This window comes from Protopterus annectens, chromosome 12.part0 (assembly GCF_019279795.1).
Source record: "Protopterus annectens isolate FY-2018-M chromosome 12.part0, PAN1.0, whole genome shotgun sequence".
NCBI classification, from domain to species: Eukaryota; Metazoa; Chordata; order Ceratodontiformes; family Protopteridae; genus Protopterus; species Protopterus annectens.
The window spans coordinates 838,441,963-838,466,477 of NC_056746.1; the positions used below are offsets into that span (position 1 = coordinate 838,441,963).

At 40.1% G+C, this 24,515-nt stretch overlaps 1 protein-coding gene across 2 annotated transcripts in view; it reads left to right on the top strand.

The window, feature by feature from the left end:
* UCKL1 (uridine-cytidine kinase 1 like 1) overlaps positions 1–24,515 on the top strand; it is a 1,578,412-nt gene that overhangs the window by 1,086,257 nt on the left and 467,640 nt on the right. For both annotated transcript variants that reach the window (XM_044089881.1, XM_044089882.1), the window contains exon 10: positions 21,556–21,649. In XM_044089881.1, coding sequence (XP_043945816.1) covers positions 21,556–21,649 — 94 coding nt within the window. The remainder of the gene's footprint in view (positions 1–21,555; positions 21,650–24,515) is intronic.

The following is a 24,515-nucleotide window of genomic DNA, read 5'->3' on the forward strand; positions in this document are numbered from 1 at the left end:
AATGCATTATTGTTAGTTGATTCTGTCTTAAACTTTTTTCATTTGTCTTTTAACATCCTGCACATTTTTCATTTTTAGTGTCTTTGTTTTGAATTGATAATAATCACTCTATACATTTTTACAAGATTAATACAGTTCTACTTAGTGTAAACCTTCTTCCCACAAATCTCACTTTTTTTTAATTATGGCAGAGTGGTTGCAAATTGCCTGCTTTTCCAAAAAATATTATTTCTTTGGTTGACTTTAATATCTAATAATAACTTTCAACATTAAACAAGTAGATAAACTGACAGCATATGTTAACAGCATATTTTGTTTTATGGCCACAGAATCCCCTTCCAGATGACAAAAGTCAATATTTCCTTTTCAGTGTCATCAGTTGGAAGTTCCTTTTTCTGAACTGTAACAAAAAGTAGTTCCTTTTCAGAATGGCATTTATACTTTTTTATTACAAAGTCATTCCATGGGCTGACTTTTTTCTTTACTTTTAAAGGTTTCAGCAGTAGCATGTCAGGCTGTGGTGGTGCAGCAGTTAGCATTGTTGCCTCACAGCAAGAGGTTCTCCGGTTCGATTCTCGGCAGGAGTGTCTTCTGTGCGGTGTCTGCATGTCCTCCCCACGGTTGAATGAACATTAAAGACATGCAGGTAGGTGCATGCATGTGTGGGTGTTCCTTCTTTGAAGGCTGGGCGCCAGGCTGGCAACTCAACACCATAAAAATCCACTGCCAATCTTTAGCAGACCGGTGATCCGCTGTGGCGACCCCTAACCGGGAAAAGCCGAAAGACTTAACTAGCAGTAGCATACATCTGTTTTTCAAAAGTCAGCTCATAAAACAGTTAATGACCACTGTGCATTAGTTATTGAATATGCTGCCTGACCATTCAAAGCTATACATTTGAATGTCAGAAAAAGGTGCTGATGTTCATGATATTAATCACTGCTGCAGTAGCCGTAGCTAAATGGGTTATATGCTGTATAGGATATAACAGCCAGCCAGCTTCCAAAGCTTCAGGCACCTTCCACATGCCCAAACTGTCAGTCAGCTTAAGCTGAGCTGATTAAAAGACAGGTTTAGGCACCAAGCCCTTTAAAGCTTTCCTGCTGCCAGGGAGTACACTCTTCAGAGGCTTTCAGGGGTCAATGGTCAACTTGTGCTGTTATTTGCTGGGTAGATAAATTCCCTGTGTAGAAAAACATTCCATTAAAAAAATGTTTATTAATACTTTCCTGTAAAGTAAAGTTATGAGTTTGTGTTTTAGTGCACTGTTATGAGACTATATTGTACTTTTAAATGAGAGAATTCTGTTTTCCTGTCAGTTTAAAAGTTGTTTATAAAGTAATTGAAAACCATTTTTTTCTGTGGGAAAATTGTTTCTTTTACATTTTGGGGCTGGCAAAGTATTTTAAAGTGCTTTTATGTGAAAAAAGTGACATTTAAAGAAGTTTTACAGGCTTTTTCTGCTTGTTTTCTTGGGAAAGAGGCACAATTTTCAGCTTGATCATGGAACGGACTGCTGGTCCCACAGTCCTGCTTCTGGCCACAGAAATGAAAAGTTAAGCAAATAGCATTTACCATCACAGCAGGCTAGTAATTTGCCTTAGCCGCAGGAGGGTGAATCTGTTGCGGCCATTAGTTGTATCTCAGACAAATCACCTTGTACCCTGGATCAATCTGGTATAGCACCTAAAGCCACTAGGGACTCAGGGTTAGCTACATCCTCTGTGGCTGTTGGGGTCCCCTCTATGGGCAAAGGAGAACCACTTTTGTCAGTCCTGGAAAATGAAACACACAGAGGCTTCCCTGTTTTGTCAGAAGGTTGTGCCCATCCCTGAGGAAGCTATCACTACCACTACCACTAGTAACACTGTTGGCCCCATTTTTCCTGTCAAAAAAGAAGCAGAAAACTAAACATGTCTCTGCTTCTCCTCAGATTTCCTTAGACGAGTAGTTTACTGGGTCTGGTTCAGAGTTTAATTCAGACTACTGATCCGTCTTGTAAAGGGATACCTCTTTTCCTTAAGAGAGTCAAGATTCTGAGTCTAGACAGGAAGATGAAGGGGCAGATACAGGGTTTATCCTCGGATTTCTAATTCAAACTCGAGTAAAGCTCAGTTTCTGATTCTCCCTATGGATTTTCTGTTTCCAGAATGTGCCAGTGTATTCAGTGGAAGAACACTGAGGTTTCTCAGTCACTCAGAAAATACTACAAGTTGTTATAGAAGGAATTTCCAGAACCTTCACCCATTCCTTAATTTCTGTTAGTTTTGGAGGATGTGTGTGTTACTGTTTGCAATTATCTGTACAGTAAGACATGTGCCCCCTAAAAAGGCAGATAGGCTGTTTAAAATTCCTCAGTCTTTTAAGTTTTTATGTACTCATCCCAAACCTGACTCTGCACCTGTAGCTTTAGTTAATCTATCCTGTGCTAGGCATTTAGTTAATTCCAGTCCTACTTTTTCTGATAAGGATGTAAAAATGATTGACAAGTATAGGAAAAAAATGTTTGCCTTTGCAACTTTGATTTTCAGAATTTTGCATTGCCAGGCTCATATGTTAAAGTTTGTTCTGACTAATTGTGAAAGTATGAGGAATGTTTTGTTTACAGTTTCTTCTTGTGAGGAAAAATCTGCTTTAAATAATTTAGTTTCTTCAAATTCTATGGCTACCAGTACTGTTTTGAGTAGGTTTGCCCAGCTGCTTTCTCAGAACCTTTCAGATGATGATAACAAATAGATTTTAAATTCTCCTTTGGATAGAGGTTTTGTTTTCGGCCTCTCTGCTGCAAAGCTGATCAAAAAGTGTGTTGAAAGGGGTAGACTGGTTCAGGAAATCTCTTAAGAATTTCCATGCCTCCTTTTCCAAATTTTCAAAGGGATTCTATAAATCCTCATCCAGTTTTTGCAAAAAAAATGAACAGTCTCCACAAGATGCAGGTAAACAGATGTTTAAGAAGAAATGGCAAGGGAGTTCCAAAAAGAATCCTGGAACCTCCCAAAAACCAAGGATAATCCAACAAGTGAGAATGACTATGTAAGGGACCTTGCCTCCGCCTCCCACCCTGGCAGCCCCAGTTCCCTTCCTGAAAGTCTGAGTCTCCATTTTTTTTTTTTTTTTTTTTGGCTACAGATAGTTTCAGCAAATGGGTTGTGAAGATCATTCATTAAAGTTACAGATAATTGTAAATTACCAAACAACCTTGATAACATCCCCACCCAATTTAACAAATACTTCACAGAAACTATCCAAGCCCTAGCCAATACCCAAAACTCAAACGCCAACCCCACCACAACATTACTCAACACAAAGGCCAGCCACCTTAGCTTCTCCCTGAGCTCAGTCCCCACTAAAACAATTGCTTAGCTCCTCAAAAAGCTTAAACCAAGAACACTAGCAGCTGACCATTTGCCAACTGAATTCCTACAAATAACTGTAGAAGCCATAGCTTACCCTGTGTCCTTACTCATTAATAGAACAATAGCTGAATGCAAAGTATCACACTCATGGAAAATATCTCACATAATGCCATAACATAAAGGTGGTCTATCCATAGAACTTACAAACTACCGCCCCATAGCAATTCTATCTCCCCTGTCAAAACTTCTTGAGAGAGTAGTCCATGGCCAGCTTATGCAATACCTCCTAAAACACAATCTACTGTCACCTTCCAAACATGGATTTAGACCCTCTCACAACACAACCACAGGACACCTTTCATTTTCCAACACTGTGAATACATACAGAAACAATGGCCTATTCGTATCCTCCATATTCTTAGACTTATCCAAGGCCTTTGATATGGTGAACCATAAAATGCTCCTAGAAGCTCTAGCCACCCTAAACATAAGCCCATCCGTTATATCCTGGTTCAGGAACTATTTAACCAACCGCCAACAAGCCGTTTTATAGCAAAACCAGCTGTCCCCCCTACTGCCTGTAGCCATAGGTGTACCACAATGATCCATCCTTGGTCCCCTACTATTTTCACTATTTACTAATCAAATAGCATTAGCATCGCCCACACCTTCTATAGTTCAATACACAGATGACACCACTATTATATGTGCCGCATCTACTCTTGACAAACTAAAAGTAATCACCCAAAATAACTTCACTCTAGCTGAAGAATGGTTCTACAACATCAGGCTCATACTCAATCCAAAAAAGACAAAACTGATTCTCTTTAGCCCAGGTAGATCTCCCACAGTAGACAATAACTTTGTCATAACATCCAAAGACAGTACTATAATTAAGCCAACTACACACACAAAACTCCTAGGAATAGAAATTGACAACAATCTAAAATTTGATATCCATATAGCCCAGACTATCAAAAAAGTAAACAAAAAGCTTGGACTTCTCTACATGAACCACCAATTTATTACTAAGCACACCAAATCCACAATAGCAAAAACCCATCTGTTATCCATACTATTATATGCTTCTCCTGTCTTAACCAACCTTCAACACTCTGAAGTCTCCAAAATGGAATCTTGCTACAACAAGATCGCCAAGTTTGCCACTGAAGCTAAAAACAGGTGTCATCACTGTATAGCCCTCAAACAACTCAACTGCCCAGAGTTCCCTCAACTACTCCTACTAAACCAACTTATAGTTGCACATAAACTACTACCTGCCTGATAAAACTCCTGCCCTCAAACAACTGATTCAGCCTTACACCCTGGCTAGAAACCTTAGATTTGCACATCATAACCAAATAAGCATCACTAAACACAAAAATGAGGCTGGCAAATCCCTCTTTGCCTGCTCCATAGCCAAAATCTGGAACTCCCTCCCAGATCACATAACCTCCATAACCTCTACTCACCAGTTCAAAAAACTCCTCAATGCCCACTACACCAAAGACTGGCTCTATCCTTGTTACCCCCCAGGTTAGTACAAATATCTCTCCAAAGTGATAACTCAAATGATTGAAGCATGTTTTCATTAACCAATGTTTTTCTACACGTATCATGTTTTGATACCCACTGTATTAAACACTGTAAAATGAACTTCTGCTATATTTATAATGTCAATACTAGTTAATAGAAAGTTTGTGTATTTTGTAATTATCACTTGTTAATTTACCACTGTAATGTACTTTATTGGAGTTTTTCTCCCCGGGCCTCCGCTGAAAATGGACCTGTGTCCAGTCAGACTTTCCCGGTAAACAAATGTAAAATAAAATAAAATGGTGGGAGGAAATTCTGACAGTAATTCCTCATCTGCCAGACCACACTCTTATTTTCACCTGACCTTCATTAGTGCTGTCCCAGGGAATGATGGAATTGATTCCTTCATCCCAGAAGAGGAAGGGTTTTTATTGAAGGATGTTTTTAGTGCCAAAGAAAGAAAATGCTTGGAGATCAGTTCTGGATCTTTCTTTCGTAAACCTGTTTGTAATAGTGCCCGAATTCAAAATGATGTCACTTCACAACCTGGTACCTCTTCTTCCTCATTTAAGTTTCTTGGTAACACTAGATTTTCAATAATGCTTATCACCACATCCATGGTTTTGTGTGCCTGAATCATATTATCAGTCCTCTACCCATTGGACTATCTACTGCACTAGAAGTGTTCACACAGTGTCTAGCTGCAGGCAACCATGTTTTCCCTTCTTTTCGAAATGGCAAGAGTCAGTTACAACAATCTTCCTCATAGACTGGATCTACTCACACAAGAACAGAGGTGTTTTATACACCCCTACCCCAAATCAACTTTAGTTGACTACCTGGATGATAGGGTCTTAATTTCCTTTAGACACCTGTTTACTGAAGATGTGTAACAGGTACCAATGAAAGCAAGAAAGCCTGCTCTTAGAAAAAATATATTAGTAAATGGAAAAGGTTTTCTAGTTGGTGCCTTTTGTAATCTTCAGTCAGGGTCATTTATTGACCACTTGAACTTGTCTGCCCATGGTTTCTTCTCTTCCAATGCATTTTCATGTCAAAATGCTTTGAAAGGGGTTTTGCATAGGAGGCCTCCAAGAAAACTGGTGGCCTCTATTTGGGGTCTTAATTTTGTTTTAGAAAAGTTAACACTTTCTCCATTTGAACCAGGCTGATTTGAGGTTCTTAACATGGAAAAGAGCTTAACTGATTGCTCTGACCTCTGCAAGAAGGGTGTCTGAGTTGCAAGTTCTTATGGTGAGTCAACCATACCTCATTTTCCACAGACTCCAGGATCCTTTGAGAAGTAATCCTTCTTTTATGTCTTAAGTGGTATCTGAGTTTACTTTAAGCCAAACTATCCATCTCCCCATTTTCTTTCCTGATCCTAAAAATGAGAGAGAAAGGTTACTCCATACCTTGGATTTTCACAGACAGCTTGGGTACTGTCTCGACAGAACTAAATCTTTCAGATTTTGGATGAATTGTTAATTTCTTATGAAGATAAGAGGAATGGGCAACCTGTGTCAAAACAGAGTATTTCCAAATGGTTGTCTAAGGCTACCTTTTTTATACTCACCACAATGAAACAATTCCAGGCAGTGCCAAGACCCAATCTACCAGGACTTCGGCTTCATCTATAGCTTTTTGGAAAAGATTGGATTCTAGAAGTATTCTAAGAGCTGAAACTTGGTCCTCAGTGCATACTTTTACAAATCAGCATTAGCTTGATTCCTTCTCTAGGTCTAGATCAGGCTTTGCTGGAACCATTCCTGAGCAGCCTGACAGTTTGTGCATGTGTATGGTGCCCTGAAGCTCTGGAAGCTGGCCAACTGTTATATCCTATTCAGGATATAACCCATGTAGATAAAGCTGCTGCAGCAGTGGCCATTTGAATGTCAGTTATTAAGGTAAATGTACTTAAATAACTGTACGTAGCTTATTTTTCCCTCAGTTCAACTGTAGCATCTGTCTGATAAGGTTCTGTCATATGTAAGTATGCACCCACCCTTCATTTTTAATAATGTTGTCAGAAATCAAATGCTGTGTGCAACAGGATTAAATGTGCAAGGTAGTATGAATAATCACATAGACATAATGACCAATTAATTGAATACAGAGAGGATATCAAATATCAGACTATGAAAACAGGACAGGAAATAAAGAGAATGAGACATTTTGAAGCTAAACCTATTTTTTCAGACATAGCAGATGAGAGAAATAAAAGTCCTATAAGTAGGATGAATAAATGTAGATGCATGCTGACTTACAATAGGAATACCAAGGATGTGAAAGAAATAAGTAGGAAACACTGGCCCTGAATAAACAGATAGATACCGGAGTTAAAAACATAGTGAGCAAAGAACCAAATTTTGGATATAAGAGGTCTGGAAATGTGAAGGATAGGCTTTGCTATAATGAACAAATAAGAAAAAAGAATATATTAAGAAGCAAAGTATAATGCATCCCGTTAATTGGTATAGATTTGTATTACAAACATATGGAACTTGTGACGCCAGAAATCTTATTTATCTGGTGAAGTGTGAAATATGTGCGGCATTATATAGGGAAAACAAATCACAAGTTAAAGGAATGAATAGGAGATCTTTTATTGGAAATAAAAAGAAATGTGAAAACTAATGCATTATATAGGTTCTTAGGTTGGTACTAGGCTATCGGTCCTAGGGCCTATAGAAGCCTAGCCATAAAAGTTCCCTGGCTATTTCTTCCCACACTATTTACTTTCCTGGACCCCTGTCTAGCAGGGCGACTGACGTGATCCCCAGGGTGAATTTCCTTTCTCCCATCCAATCATCAAGGTTCCTTTTGAAGAGGGCCAAAAAGGCGCTCTGCTTGATATGTATGGGCAGTCTATTCCAGAGTCTGGGGAGTCTCTGGGTCAGGAGCCTATCCCTCCAGCATGTTTTGTTTATTGTGATGACAAGGTTTAGATCCCTGGAGCGTGTGGCTCTGAGGGATTGGGATTTCTTTAAGTGTAGCATGTCCAACAGTTCTGGGTTTGACATGGCCTTGCATGTTAAGCAGAGATCGCCTCGGAGTAGACAGTATGCGACAGAGAGCTGGAGTTTTTTAAGGCAGTCAGCATAGGGCATCTGCTTTAGGCCTGTGATTCTTTTAGTGAGGTATTTCTGCGGCCTTTCCAGTTGTTGCAGATGTCTTGAGAGGTACATACCAAATGGGGCATTGTATTCTATAATGGGTCTAATGAGGGATGAGTACATTGGGTCAATGACCTCCTTTTTTCTTGATGAAAAACCTTTAGTGATGAGGTGTGCCACATAGAAGGATTTCCTGACTGTTGTGTCAATGTGGTTATTGAAGGTGAGACCACTGTCCACCTGTGTCCCTAAGTCTCTTATCACACTTTCGGTGTTTATTGTACTGCCACCTATGTGGTAATTCACGGGTACATGTTTTTTCCCAAAGGGGATAACTATACATTTCTTGGCATTGAGCTTGAGCCCATGGCTCTGGCACCAAGCATCTGTTTCTGTAAGGCCCTTTTGTAGAGTATCCACATAATTTGGGGATTCAGTAATGGATCCCAGTTTGCAGTCATCTGTGAACTTTGTTAGCCAGAGTCCATTAGTGTTGGCCTGTACTTCAGAGAAGTAGATGCCAAACAAGAGAGGTCCTAGGACTAAACCCTGAGGTCCTCCACTTGTCACTTGTCTGGAGCTGGATTTGGAGTCAGCTACTTTTACAGTGTGGGTACTGTCAGTAAGCCAGTTGGCAACCCATCAAGTGATGTAGGGATTAATGCCCAGCTTAGTAAGTTTATCTATGATTCCAGAGTGGGGAATGGTGTCAAAGGCCTTGGCGAGGTCCAGATAGGCTGTGTGGACTACTTTACCTTCGTCCACGGCTCTGGAGACTGATTTGAAGAAGTCAGTCAGGTTCAGGACAAGATCGGACCTGCATGAACCCAAACTGGGTGGGGTCCAGTGTTTTAAGGTTGCCAATGTCTTTGTTTTTAAGTTCCATGATAATACATTTCATGGCCTTGCAGATCAGGCTCATCAGACTGATGGGGCTGTAGTTCCCGGGATCCAAGGTGGATCCCCCCTTGTGGAGTGGGATAACTGTAGCTGTGCGCCATTCAGTGGGCAGAAAGCCTGAGGTGAGGGTATGATTAAACATGACACTTGGTGCCAGTTCATTTTGTAGTTCATGTAGTACACAGCCCGGGATGTCATCTGGTCCCATGGATGCTGTATTCTTAGCTTTGGAGAGTGCGTTTTATACCTGTGTGGCCGTTATTACCGGAATTTGGCAATCTTCCAGTATTGAGATGGACCATTTAAGGGGTGAGAGGGGGGGTGAAGTTGGCACTGAATCGATCTGCCAGGATATTGGCAATATCCTTGGGATCTGTATATTTAATGCCATTTTGTTGTAACTCAGAGCAGATCTGAGCATTGCCATTTAGATTCTTGACATAGTTATAGAATGGCTTGTGCTTGTCTTTGGAATCTTTGGCAATTTTATTTTGCATCCTGGGATTTTCCTCTTTTCTGCAACAGTTTCTTCCTTTTGTTGTAACATTTGTTTATGGCAGGGGACCACCAGACTGGCTTCCTTTTTTTGGAGGAGAGCATCTTGGTTCCATTTGGGATGGCACGGTTCATGCATAAGTGGATGTGCTCGTACAGTGCCTTAGTGTAGGACTCAGTAGTCAGACTTTCAGTTCCCATCTGCATGGGTGTCATGAAGTTTGTAACTTCTGACTTGAGTAGCATGAAGTTGGCTTTGGAGAAGTTTTTTATGGAGGTTTCCTTACTGGGGGGTGGGGGTGGGATGTGGATGTTAAGGGTGATTAGCTTATGGTCTGACCTGACCAACGAGGGGGTGACTATAGGTGTAGAGCATCAATTTTCCATGTTGATAATGACCAGGTCTAGGATATTGGAGCCCCTGGTGGGACTATGGATTAGTTGATCCAGGGCATTGGAATTCATGAATTCCAAGAACCGTTGGGCAAAGGTGTTGGTACACGAGTAGTTTTCCCAGGTAGGGTAGTTGAAATTACCCAGTGTTAGGGTGTTTGGTTGTATATTAATATTTTCCAGTATGTTTAGAAAGGTGCAGTGAGAATCTTGGGGCATGGTGGGGGATCTGTAGCAAGCTACAGTTTGGATTGCAGTCTTACCTAGTGTTAGTTGAACCCAGAGAATTTCAGATGTATTGTGTTGGGCAACTAACCTGGTGGTGTGAATATCCTTGGTGAATATGGACACTCCTCCACCATTAGTGTTTTGATCCTGGTTTGGTGGCTGAAAAGTGTAGTAAGCCTGGTATTGCAGGGGTGCTCTCTGGTGCCTTGAACCAGGTCTCAATTACTGCACAGATATCGATGTTCTCCATTTTTAGGAGTGTCTTGAGAGAGTGCATTTTGAGATTTAGACTTCTAGCATTCAGTAGCATTACCTTCAGATTTTGCATGCTTGTACCTGTTACGGTGGTGGTTTTGGCAAGAGCCTTAGCCAGTAACATATAAATGAAATGAATATTACACATCGATTTAAATTTATGATGTTACACGTTATCTGTGAACATACAAGAGGAGGTGATATAGTTTATATACCAGAGAAGGATTATTAGGTTTAGAGCATACCAACATCCAGGTTTAAATGCAACACTTAGCATTAAACCTACACCAAAGGAACTGCATGATCAAGTAAATTAAACCATTTCACTTTAAATTTTAATTCATTTTAGTTTTAAGTCATGTGATTTTAATAACGTATATAAACATATAATCAATGACTGTGTTTTATTGTTTTTTATTCTTGAAGAAGCTTTTTGTGAAAATGTATACTTGTGTTAATAAAATATTTTAACTATTTGACTGCCCCTGGCTCCGGAAAATGTTTTATTTGGTATATTTCCCATACTTCAAAGTACAGCACTCTGCATTTGTGCATGTAAGTAACAAGTAGTGTGTGGGGTGCAGCCTCCTATTTTGGGGGAGGGTATGAGTGATGGAGCCACCACCTGCATAAAACCTGTTTTTGAGGAATGACAGCCTTATTTGATATTAATTTTTGTGTGCAGTCCTGGTTTTTATCAGGGTTTCTTCTTACTCATCTGGTTAGCTTTACTCAGATTACTTATCTCCAACTCTAACACCCACTTTGCTTCCCAGTTCTTTTGTAGCTTATCGCTCCCCCTCAAACTGTTCTTATTTCCTAAACTGTAACTTTTCCTTCTTCTTTTACACCCTACCACTAATTACAGTTCTTTCTCTGTCCATTTATTTTCCTACTCTTTTCCGTAACTTCTCCTTTCGTATCTCTCTTATCACTTTTTAAGCTACATTCTTCTTGTCTTTCTGTAAATTATTACTAAACTCAAACGCACCCCAGTTTGATCCTTTCCCTGCAGCCATCATGCTATAAATCCATTAATTGTTACTGTATGTTATATTTCTATTTAATAATTAGCCAATTTATGTTAATTTCTCTCTTGTTTTTTGTGTTATGTTCATGTAATATATATTTACAAATATTTAAAATCATGTAAATAAGCTCATGTATAGATGTTTTTACCTTGCAATTATAAGTGTGCATCATGTGTAATTTAAATGTGGAGCTTTTCTCCCTGGGCATCTGTTGAAAGTGGGATTTGACCAGTCGGACTTTCCTGGTCAAAAAAGACAAATAAATAAATAGATTTTATGATAGCACTTTTTAGTTTTGATCACTATTGGATTCCAGTTCTATCAAGGAACCATCACAAAGACAATGATGCCACTGACTTCTTTGGTGAGAGACACCTTTCAAAAGCATTTGAAAAGTTCACACCTCCTTCTTGTTGTCATCTCTTGCTTTACCACAGTGGTGACTTGGTCCTTTACCTCCGTGCATACATTTTCAGACAAAAACTCACTTCTAGCTGTGGTCTTGTATTATTTCAACAATACTGTAGAGAGACCACTGATTTGTATCTAAGGTAAGCAGTTCTGTTTCAAAATTATCTTCATTTGCAATATTCATTTCTTCCCTTGCCTCTTGTGTTCTGTTTTTCTCTGCCAGCCATCCTGTCCTCTCTTTGGGAATTTTCCTGAAGTATTAGTGAAATTACCCGAAGTATGACTACTGCTTCGAGTCTGTACCTATACTCCTCATAAAAAATATTCCAAAACAAAAATTAGAATACTGAATATTTCAGCACTGCTTGAATCAATCTCCACAAAAGTTTATCCTCCTATTTCCTATAATGTGGAATATGGTTGAGGAGCACTATGTTTGGAGTATTAGTGTTGGTAAATATTCTTTAGGTAAACATTGTGCTTGCACAAGTCTATCTATCCTTGAAGCTAAGGTAAGGTATTTATTAGAGTTGATAACTGCAAGTTGTGATGAATAGTTGTGTATGAAAAAGGGAGTAATATGAATGAAAAGTGAGAGTCATTGGGAAAGTCTGGGAAGAGAAATCCCAAGGAAAACAAGAAGGGTAGAGGAAATGTGATTTTCAAAAAGGGTGTCAGAAATATATTACCTGAGTATGTGTTAAGCAACCCTGAGTTTCTAGAGGAAAGAAGCAACTTTATGTTTACGACTGCCGAATCTTGTACAAATGCACTCTAGATGCACTTACATGAGTGCATGGATCGTACTATCCCTAGCACAACCAAGACGCTATCCTCCAAAAAAAGGAAGCCAATCTGGTGGTCCCCTGTGTGAAGGCTGCCAGCCTAGCCAGATAGGATTTTATACATAATTCTGTCATTTGTAAATATGAATGTTGAATTACAGGCTTGTTTTCTTAAATGAAAGAATATGCTGTGAAATGTTGAACTCAAAACAATGTAGCAACATTGCCCTCTGCTGTAAAGAAAGCTAAGTCAAGCATTTCTTGGCCGTCCTGTGAAATTGAAATTATTTCATGACTGTCTTTGATGTGTACAATTTGGCTCCAGCCGGGCTAGATGAAGGCTTCCTTCCCATTGTTTTAAGGCTAAAGTTAATGACCAGAATTTACATGTGGAAAGTCTTTTGTTGCTCTGGTTTCTGCCTAGGTGTAAAAGAATGTAAATGCAGTTTCTGTCTGCCTGCGAACACCAGGAAAGTGTAAAAAATGATGTAATGGGAATCAGGACTGCAATAGCAATTTAAACAGAGAGAATCAGAAGGCATTAAGCATTTTTGTCTTGACTATCCAACTCACAGCACTGTCTTGCTCATATGTAAGTTATCTTAGACTTATGTTTTCTTTTAAAAATAGCTAGAAACTAGAAATATTAGACTGTTTTTCTGTCATGTCAAAACTGTACTACTGAGTTATTTTAAGTATTTCTGTGTGATCTCTGAACTCTTGACTAGCACTGTGTAGTAGAAAGTATTGTTTTGTGGTTTTAATTATTTATTATTAAATATTTTAAAACCTTTCCATTGTGGCTGTTTTGTGTAGAGATAAGTTAAGCTCTAAGAGTACATTGCATGTATATAAGGATCCTGTACCAAGTCACTCTAACAAGCCTTGACTGTTTAGTCACAACTACCAACTGGATAATAATATTGCACAGTAATAATTGGACCCCCTTTTAAGGGCCTTTGGGTAGCTGATAATATTAACTGGGTGGTGGCAGTCTGTCCTACCGTATAGTCTGTGTAAAAGGGGCACAGCTGGAGAACCTGTGCCAGCCTTCCCCAGAAGTGTCTGTGTGGGTGTATAACCTCTTATCTCAAAGTGTGTGTGTCAGCTACTTGGGCAGGGACACGAAGCACTGGTTGGACAGAGAGGGTGATGGAGATTTTAGCTTGCCCAGCTAGGCTGAGATCTGGACCCTATGGCTGTGCCAGTGGGGAGTCTTATTGGGGACCTGGAGAGCAAAGAAGCGACCAGCCCAGGACTGACTGTGATCTCTGTTTGCTCTTAAGGGAAATTGCACTTTACTGCATGTATTTTGTTATCCTTTCCTCTCATGTGAGACGCCCTCTCTGGTGTTAGTGGTGAGGATTGAGAGTCCTTGATTGCTGTGCCAGGGCATGGGTGTCAGACCCTGCTATAAACAAACTCTACAACAGAAGGAAGAAATTGTTGCAAAAGAGAGTAAAATCCCTTGAGTGGAGGACTTCCCTAGTCAGCCTCAGTAAAAAGCTGAGATCCCTCATAAAATCCTCCAAAGCCAGCTATGAAAACAAGATTGCCACTGACTCTAAGGACAATCACAAAGCATTTTAGAGCTATGTCAAGAATCTCAGCGGCAACACCCAGATATGCTCTGAGTTACAGCACAATGACAAATTATGGAACCAACTGATATCGCCAACATCCTGGCTGATAAGTTCAGTGCCAACTCTACCCCCCCACCCTCTAAAGGGCCCATATCCATACCAGAAGAATGCACTGCCCCTGCATTCACAACTGAGTAGGTAAAAACTGCACTATCCAAAGCCAAGGACACAGCATCCATGGGACCAGACAACATCCCAGGCTGTGTTCTACACGAACTTCAGAATGAACTGGACCCCCCCCCCACCTAAGCACCATGTTTAATCACAGCCTCACGTCAGGCTTTGTACCCACTGAATGGCGAACAGTAACAGTTATACCACTCCACAAAGGGGGAGCCACCATGGACCCCAGTAACTATCGCCCTATTAGCCTGATGAGCCTGGTTTGCAAGGCCATGGAATGTATCATCATGGAACTCATAAACAAAGACAGTGGTAACCACCAAACTCTGGACCCCACCCAGTTTGGGTTTGTGAAGGGCAGATCATGCCTCCTGAACCTGATCGACTTCTTTGAAACAGTCACCAAAGTCGTAGACGAGGGTAAGACAGTTCACACAGCCTATCTTGAACTCGCCAAGGCTTTCGACACCATCCCCCATTTTGGAATCTTAGATAAACTCACTAAACTGAGTATAAATCCATATGTCACAAGATGCGTTGCCAACTGGCTCACTGACAGAACCCACACTGTAAAAGCTGCAGACTCCAAATCTGACTTCAAACCTCTGACAATTGGAGTACCACAGGGTTCAGTCTTGGGTCCTACCCTGTTTGGTATCTACTTCTCTGAAGTACAGGCTAACACAGAGGGCCTCTGGCTGATGAAGTTTGCAGATGACTGCAAATTAGGTGCCATAGTCGAGTCCCCAAACGACGTGGATATCCTACAGAAGGGCCTCACTGATACTGATGCCTGGTGATAGAGCGACGGCCTCAAAATCAATGCCAAAAAGTGCATTGTCATCCCCTTTGGTAAAAACTCAGTACCCATGAACTACCACATAAGCTGCAGTCCACTTAATGCCGAAGGTGTGATAAGAGACCTTGGGACTCGGGTGGACAGTAGTCTCTCCTCTGATAATCAGATCACCACAGTAGTCAGGAAATCCTTCTACGTGGCACACCTTATCACGAAAGAACTCTCATCCAGGAAAAAAGAGGTAATTGTTCCCCTCTACTCGACTCTCATTAGACCCATTATTAAGTGCAACGCTCCTTTTGGAATGTACTGCACAAGACATCTGCAACAGCTGGAAAGGCCACAAAAATACTTCACAAAGAGTAATGTGGGGCTCAAACAGATGTCCTACTCTGACTGTCTCAAAAAACTCCAGCTTTACTCCGTAGCATGTAGCATATCGCCTACTCTGAGGTGATCACTGTCTAACATACAAAGCTATGTCAAACCCAGAGCTTTTGGACATGCTGCACCTAAAGAAATCCCAATCCCTTTGAGCTACATGCTCCAGGGACCTAAACCTTGTCACCACAATAAACAGAACATGCTGGAGGGATAGATTCCTATCTCAGAGACTTCCCATACTCTGGAACAAGCTACCTATCGATGTCAAACAGAGTTTCTCATTAGCACTCTTCAAGAAAAAACCTTGATGAGTGGATGGAAAATAGGAAATTCATCCCGGGGATCGCTTCTGTGGCTCTGCTCAATAGGGGCTCAGGAAAGTAACCTTCTTGGGTGAAGAAAGCCAGGGAACCTTTTTGGCCAGGCTTACATAGGCCCTTGGGCTGATAGCCTAGTACCTACCTATGAACCTATTAATACTTGTATTCCATATTTAAGGAGTGACATTGAAGATTGAGATTTTTAAAGATTTTCATTAACAACTTCTGTTACAAGATTAACATGGTTATTTCTGTCTCTTAAAAAGACAGAAATCACAAGTCAAACTTCATCCAGATCTACTATGATGTCTTTAAGTAACTATGTTCACAAAGCATAGTACAGTTAACAGAACATTGCAGTTAAGGACTACATTCATGAGATATTAATTTGAAATACATTATTTTTTGAAGAACAGAATTAGTGGATGTATGATTTCTTGTCCATGTTCTTGTGAATTGAGTCAAGATAAGTATTTGGTGTATGTGGTTAAGAAAGGCCTTTTGTGTACACTCATTTGAGAATGTATTCTTTAATTAAGATGTTTTGTTGCAATATTATGAAGGAAAAATAAAGTCTACCAAAGCCAAATCTGAGGTAGAGTTGGCCTCCTGGGCCAAGGACAACCAAAAGTCATTCTTTAGCTATGTCCACAATCTCAAAGGTAATGCACAGTCATTTGCAGAACTCATTGTTAATGAAAACACCTATAATGAGCTGGAAGGTATATCAAATGTACTGGTAGACAAATTCATCTCTAACTCTACCCCTCTCTTCTCCTCAACCTCCCCTCAGGAAATACCAGCCAATGTAACTCCCTGTATTATCACTAGAGAACAGGTCCTCAATGCTCCCTCTAAGGCCAAGAGCACTTCATCAATGGGCCCAGACAGTATCCTAGGATGCCTTCTAAATAGCATGAAACATGGCCTGTCAGGTCCTGTGGAATTGCTTTTTTTACCATAGCCCCCAAAAAAGCTTTGTGCCCAATGAATGGAGAACAGCAACCTTCATCCCTCTGCATAAAGATGGGCCATCTACAGACCCTGAAAACTACAAGCCCATAACTCTCACTAGTCTCATATGCAAAGCCATGGAAAGAATTATCATGGAAATGATCAGTAATGACATAGGAAACCTCCAGACACTGGACCAAATCTAATTTGGTTTCATCAAGGACAGGTCATGCCTACTCAACTTGGTGAACTTTTTCGAGAAGGTCACCAAAGCAATGGATGAGGGCAGAATGGTTCACACAGTCTGCCTTGACTTGGCGAAGACATTTGACATAATACCTCACATGGGTATTGTTGACACATTCAAGAGGTTAAGTATAAACCCTTATGCCACCCAGTGGATAGTCAGCTGGCTCACAGACAGGACCCAATAAGTTAGAATCGGGAAGTTCACATCTATAAAGACACCAGTCACAAGCCAACTCCATCAGGGATCAGTCCTAGGACCACTCCTTTTAGGCATTTGCTTCTCCGAAGTCAAGACCAATGTCAAGGGTCTCTGGTGGACCAAATTTGCAGATGATTTCAAATTAGGCACAGTCATAGAATCCACCACTGACACTAATGTTCTCCAGGAAGGGCTGACACAGATAAATAACTTGTGTCAAAACCATGGACTAAAGTTAAATAGCAAGAAATGCATGCTAGTATCCTTTGGGAAGTCTTCTACCCCTGGTAACTATCATATTCACAACACACCCCTAAGAGTTGACACAGTAGTCAGAGACTTGGGGACACACACATAGACAGTAATCTAGCCTTTGACCATCACATGTATATAATAGTGAGGAAATCATTCTATGTTGTGCAACTTATAAACAAGGGCATGGCATTGGGGTCCTGGGAGGTCATTGTTTCACTGTATACAGCATTCATTAGACCTATCTTTGAGTACTGTGCCCCATTTAGTGTGGATCTAACCAGGTACATCCCGCAGTTGGAACATCCACAGAGGTTCCTAATTAAAAGAATACAGAGCATAAGTAACATGTCCTGTGAAGACTGCCTCAAAGCCCTATCCCTGCTTTCTGTCTCCTACAGGTTGTTGTGGGGAGATCTATTCCTGGTGTACAAGGCATTGTTGGATCCCACCCTGATGGACCCTCAGCATATCTGCAAAACAAATAGAACCAGAATTAAAATACTTAAATCTTACCTGTGATATAAATAGGACCTGCTAGAATGTATCCAAGAAACTACCCCTTCTCTGGAACAGGCTTCCCCATCCATGTGAAGCAGAGTTCTTCACTAGCCCATTTAAGTGTAACTTGGACATTTGAATGGGGAACAGGAAGTTAATCCTGCTTTGGCATCTATGTCTGTAATAGGCATAGGAGACTGGTAAATGGTTCATCTCCCATGCCCCTGCTTGTAAATTATCAAGGGGACCAGATCCTGTTAGAGGTTTGGGATGCATGGCTAGGTGTAAAAATAAGGCCTGGTGGACATTAGCCTGGTACACACGTATGAACTTATGAACCTGTTATTTCAGAAATCTTCATGAATTTTTGGAAGTGTTATTTTCAGTTCATGGTGAGCACACCATCAGAGTATTAGCACAATTGAAGTGGACTAGGCAAGCCTATAAATGAAATTTGTGCAGTGTATCTTATTTTTAGAGTGATGAATTTATTGCATTGATATTTATGTTGGTGATAACTGGGCACATGTTGTCAAAAATATGTATGTATGTATGTATGTTGGCTTTAAAGTTGTAACAGTTGGTAAAACAAATAAATTTGATCCTTGAACCTGAGATTTCCCTTGGAATTAAGTCATGTCTACCTAACCAGGGAAAAAAGTGATACTGTACTGCATTATGATTAAGTCTCTAAGCATAATCAATATATTATGTGTTAGAGACATGAATGCCAAGAAATTCAGCACAAGACTGAAGCTGAACAGGTGAATTTGAGCATCAGTGTCTTGAACACATAATAAAGAATTATGACTGGGGAGACCCAAATGTAATTCTTTGTAGTGAATGGTGCTTTATATACTGCATATCATACCTCTCAACTGTCCAGATTTTTACAGAATGCCCAGATTTTTAATTCATATTTTTTTATAGATTCATTAATTAGTACTAGGCTAACTGTCCTCAGGGGCCATTTTAAGCCTAGCCAGTTACCCCATGTGAGAATCAAACCCTGCACCTCTTTATAAATAAAGATATTGGGGACCTACAAACACTGGAACTTACCCAGTTCGGCTTTGTTAAGGACAGATCCTGCCTCTTAAACCTGGTTGATTTCTTTGAAACAGTCACCAAGGCCATTGACAAGGGGAAGGTGGTCCACACAGCCTACCTGGACCTCGCAAAAGCCTTCGATACAATACCCCACTCGGGCATTATAGATAAGCTCACCAGCTTAAATATAAACCCCTATGTCACTAGATGGATTGCAAATTGGCTCAAGGACAGAACCCACATGGTTAGAATTGCTGGAGCCATGTCAGACTCCAAACCAGTTACAAGTGGTGTCCCACAAGGCTCAGTCCTGGGACCTCTCTTGTTCGGTATATATTTCGGAGGTACAGGCCAACACCGAAGGACTGTGGCTGACCAAGTTGCAGATGACTGCAAACTGGGCGCCATAATCGACTCTCCAGCCGACACAAGCATCCTCCAAAAGGGCCTCATAGAAACAGACAACTGGTGCCAGAGCCATGGCCTCAAACTAAATGCCAAAAAGTGTATAGTCATCCCCCTTGGCAAAAACAAAGTGCCCACAAATTACCACACAGGTGGTAATCCATTAAGTACAGAAGAAGTAATTAGGGACCTGGGGACCCAAGTTGATAGCAATCTCTCATTTGACAACCACGTGGCCAAAGTGGTTAGAAAAACATTTTATATAGCCCACCTAATCATGAAGGGATTCACATCTAGATCAGGGGAGGTCATTGTGCCTCTTTACTCATCCCTCATCAGGCCCATAATTGAGTACAATGCCCCTTTTGGGATGTACCTTACCAGACACCTGCAGCAACTGGAAAGACCCCAAAGTACCTCACCAAGAGGATCAAAGGGCTCAAACAGATGCCATATGCTGCCTGGTTAAAGAAACTCCAGCTCTACTCAGTGGCATACCGCCTGTTCAGAGGCGATCTGTGACGTATAAAGCCATGTCCAACCCGGAATTAATGGACATGCTGCACCTCAGAAAATCCAAATCCCATCGAGCTCGTGCTCGAGGCGTGAACCTCAGCACTGAAATAAATAGGACATGCTGGAGGGACAGATTCATAACCCAGAGGCTCCCTTCACTCTGGAATAAAATCCCAGTCCAGGTTAGGCAGAGTCCCTCATTGACTCTCTTTAAGAGGAATCTTGATGAGTGGATGGGAGATCGTAGGTTTACCCCGGGTATCACTTCTGTGTCACTGTTAGATAGAGGCACAGTATACTAACCTCGAAAAAGGGCATAGCAAAATAAATTTAAAATGGGTGGCGAAAGCCAAACACATTCTGGCTAGACTTATAAATGCCCTAGGGCAGATAGCATAGTATGAACCTATGAACCTATGAACCTTGTGTTTCTAAGGTAAGCACCTTAACCATTACACCAACCTCCCACCCTGGTCTGTTCCTCATAAATTCTATAGTTTTTCTGGCAAATCACTGGGATGTTCTGCAGATTGAAGTCACTGAATAATGACATACATTTGAGTTTCAGGCTTCATATCCTTCAGAGAAATGAAAACTAAGACAAATTCCATTATTCTATGAACTTTCTGAGTTTATAAGAGGAATATTTAAAATCTGTCCCTATTTTTGTTTATTTTTTTATTTTTATATCGGGCTTTGTCCAGATTTCTGGCACGAAGAGGTTGAGAGGTATGCTGCATGTATTACCAATTTCATTAAAAAAAAAAAAAAAAGCTTTGACTGCAGCCAAAACACTTCAGCACTGTTCAACAGACAGAAACAAGATGTCCTTCCGAAGAGAGAAGAGCTTTAAAAGCTGTTTTACCTTCTGTAACTGTTCTGTGCTGGCTAACACTACCCCTGTTTGTCACTACAGGAAGACCTGATCTCAACAGCACTAGTAAAAGCTTGTTAAGCACCTTTCTATTGTCAGCAAAATGCTTAACAAACTTATTTTTTTCCTGATAGTGGAGCATAATTATTGTGCCCCATGTATTACATATATCTATACATTGTAAAACATCACAAATGCCACTCTGACACACTAAAACTAAAAAATAAAATGGGGCACACTAAATTTCACACACAACAAATTAATCACACACCATCATATACCCAGTACTTCTGACTTCCAGCTAAGACAGTGGGTTAACATCCAATAAAGTTCTCTGTGTTTGTAATGATGGTGTGTGTTCTATATTTAGACATTTGTGGGATATAAGTTTTAGGTAGTTTTTCACATATACTGAGACGGATCCATAGTTCCATTGGGCTTGCAGTGATACAAAAAGAGAAGTATGTTATTGTTTGTGACATACATGCTGGGTGTCATTAACAGTGCAGACATCCATGTGCACCAGGTTTAAAGATGTTTCAAGGTTACCTCCTTTTAATTTAAGGTCCTGGTAGTAATGACCTGACCTTGATGGTGGTTCAAATTGTTACAGACACTATTATGACAAAGAATAGCCCAGAGGCAATCTAGCTACAGAGTATAGTAGCATGGAAAGAATTTATGTGCAGTAAACTTTTCATCTTGTTTTGTTTTTGTATAATAATAGGTATCTACAAGGCTAGACCTGCTATAACTCAGGTTTTCTAATTTTATTGACAGAGATAAAGATACAAACCGTGATGAGTTCATCTTCTACTCAAAGCGACTAATGAGGCTGTTGTTCGAACATGCTCTGTCCTTCCTATCTTTTAAGGTATGCTGTAGGCTTGCTGACATATACAGTTTTCTCTGCAATGTTACTATGGTGTACAACAATTAAAAACTGATATTTGAGATTCTTTTTATTTGTTGTTAATAACGTAGGCCCTTTGGCAAAACATACATACCTCTTTTTTTGTGGGTGACTGGTTACATAACTGTAATGTGAGGTTCAAACCCTGGTCTTTATCATATTTTAAATCACTTGTGCTATGCTATGCTGTGCAGTACTGTTAGATATTCTGAACAATGCTTTGTCTGCAAGGTAGATATTTTAGAATGAGTGTGTAATTGATGACACAGTCTTTGGTTTTGGTTGAACTAATAACTACTGACTGACTGACCAGCCTGCTGGCATAGAGACAAGACTCCGGTTTATGTTTTTGGTGCCTTTTGTTAAGAAAGGAGTATAGGTCTTAGATCAGTCTGGCTGACTGGCTGGCTGTGGTGATGAAGCTTGAAGTACTCTTTTTGAAACTGTTCTTCTCTGGATAGATAGCATGTTGCATGTCCTGGTATGGAGTAGCACCTCACAGAGTCAGGGTTATTTACTTCCATGTGTGTACACAGGCACATGGTAAGATAGCAAAATGTGACTGAAGCTATTTAGCAACATCATGCCTAATTGAATGGAAAACTGAAGTAGAAGACAGGAGGAGAAAAACGTCCTTTGAACTGGTGTCAGCCTTCACTACAGACCATACAAAAACTGCATTCTTTATAAGATGAAGTTCCTCCGTGTGAACATATCCGAGTCATCTCTACTGAACATCAGTAAGTGCTGCTGATGAGTCACCTTAAGGGTCTGTGTACTCTGACTGGAATGATATTGTGGGGACCAATGGCTGGTGCTCACGCTCTGATGATCATCTGTCAGAGACAAAGTCATATTGCAGTGAGTATTAAGTGTTTTCTTTATATAGAGATTAAAATGTTCTGAACAGCTCTAACAATACTGTACTCCTTCTGGCCTGTTTGTTTTCCTTCTTTAAAGACTGTTTTTGATGTTGTGCACTTGACATCAGTTGCTGTACCAAGGCATCGACTCTGCACTTCTTGATGTACAGTAGTTTGTTTGAACATAATGTAGGCTATACATTTGTAAAGTTAAGATACATCTCATATTTGGACCTCTGAATCTTCTTTTCTGTCATAGGCAGAATCACTCACAAACTTTAATGTTTTGTGCTTAGGTACTTAAATTAGCTGTGAAGAAGAATCAATAATTTTTAATTTAGGTAAGATACAATATGGACCATATCTTTAACTTCTCAATTTCCAGAATGTTTAAACAGGGGTCAGAATCCATATGGAAGGAGTATTTATTTATGCTTGTATTCTAACAACTACACCATTTTCATCATAAAATGTGCCATTTTGAATTCATCCTCCAGTGTATCCTATTGCGTAATATGAAAGAAATTTTAAATTGTGCTTTTGCCATAATCAAAACTAGGAAATCTTTATTTAATGAGTCCTCTCATGCATGCTTTCATTCTGTTTTTTTCCCCACAGTCTAAGCTAATAAATCATTATTTAATGTGTGTACTCAGTGTGCACTCAAGTATACTTTATTTTTGTTCACATCTGAATTCCCTTAATGTAAGCCTAGCTTATTTATAACAAAGTTAAGAAAAGCCTCTGATTGGAAAACCCCAGGCCCAGATGCATTACCTAACTTTTGGCTGAAGGTATTAACATTTTTGCATGAAGATCTAGCCATGAGTAAGAACTATTTATATGCGCACACCGAACAGACACCAACCTGGTTAACAACAGGAAAAATAATGCTCCTACTTAAGAGAGAACCTGCAAGCTACCTTAAAAATTGTAGACCAAAAATTTGCCTTCCGATGACGTATAAAATATATACGGGAATTGATGCTGACAGTTTAGTCATTTAGAAGAAAATGCAATTATGGCAGTAGAACAAAAGGGCAATAAAAGAAAGTTATATGGAACAAAGGATCATTTGTTGTTAAATAAAGTCATAGTGGAAAACTGTAAAAAGGGGAAGAATCTAAGTATGGCATGGATTGACTACAAAAACGCATTTGATATTATCCGACATTCATGGATAAACGAGTGCTTAAAAATTTATAAGATACATCCTACTCTAATCAACTACATTACAGTGACCATGAAACAGTGGCAGACCACTTTGCAATTAAGCTATGGTAAAGGACAAATGATTATGCCAGGGACAAAAATTCAAAGGGGGATATTCCAGGTGACTTTTTGTCACTGCTGCTGTTCTGCCTTGCCCTTAACCCATTAAGCTGCTTACTTAACAGCTTAGGCCATGGCTATACTCTGGCTCCTAGAAAACAACAAAGTGTAAAGACTTCTCTTCTTCTCCTTGTCGATTTAAAACTGTATAGCTCATCAGTTGAGGAAGTGAAAGCACAACTGCAAGTTGTCAAATTTTTTCAGATGATATAAGAATGTCATTTGGTCTTGATAAATAAAGCAGGAAAACTACAACCCCAGGAAATCATCAGTTTGGGACAAGAATGTGATATAAAAGATCTTGAACAAGAAGGAGTGTATAAATATTTGGGAATTAATGAAGGATCAACAATAAAGCGTTATCTCCTCACAGCAAGACGTTGTCCTGTTTGATTCTCAGCTCGAGCGTCTTCTGTGTGGAGACATGCGTGAATGGGCGTGCCTTCGTTGAAGGTTGTGCGTCAGGGCTGGGCAACTCAGCATGTAAAAATCTACTGCCAATCATTAGCGGACCGAAGTTCCGCTGTGGCGACCCCTAACCGGGAAAAGCTGAAAGACACAAACAAAACAATAAAACATGAACAAATGCAAATAAAACTTAGTAAGGAATACTTCAAAAGACTTAAATTAAT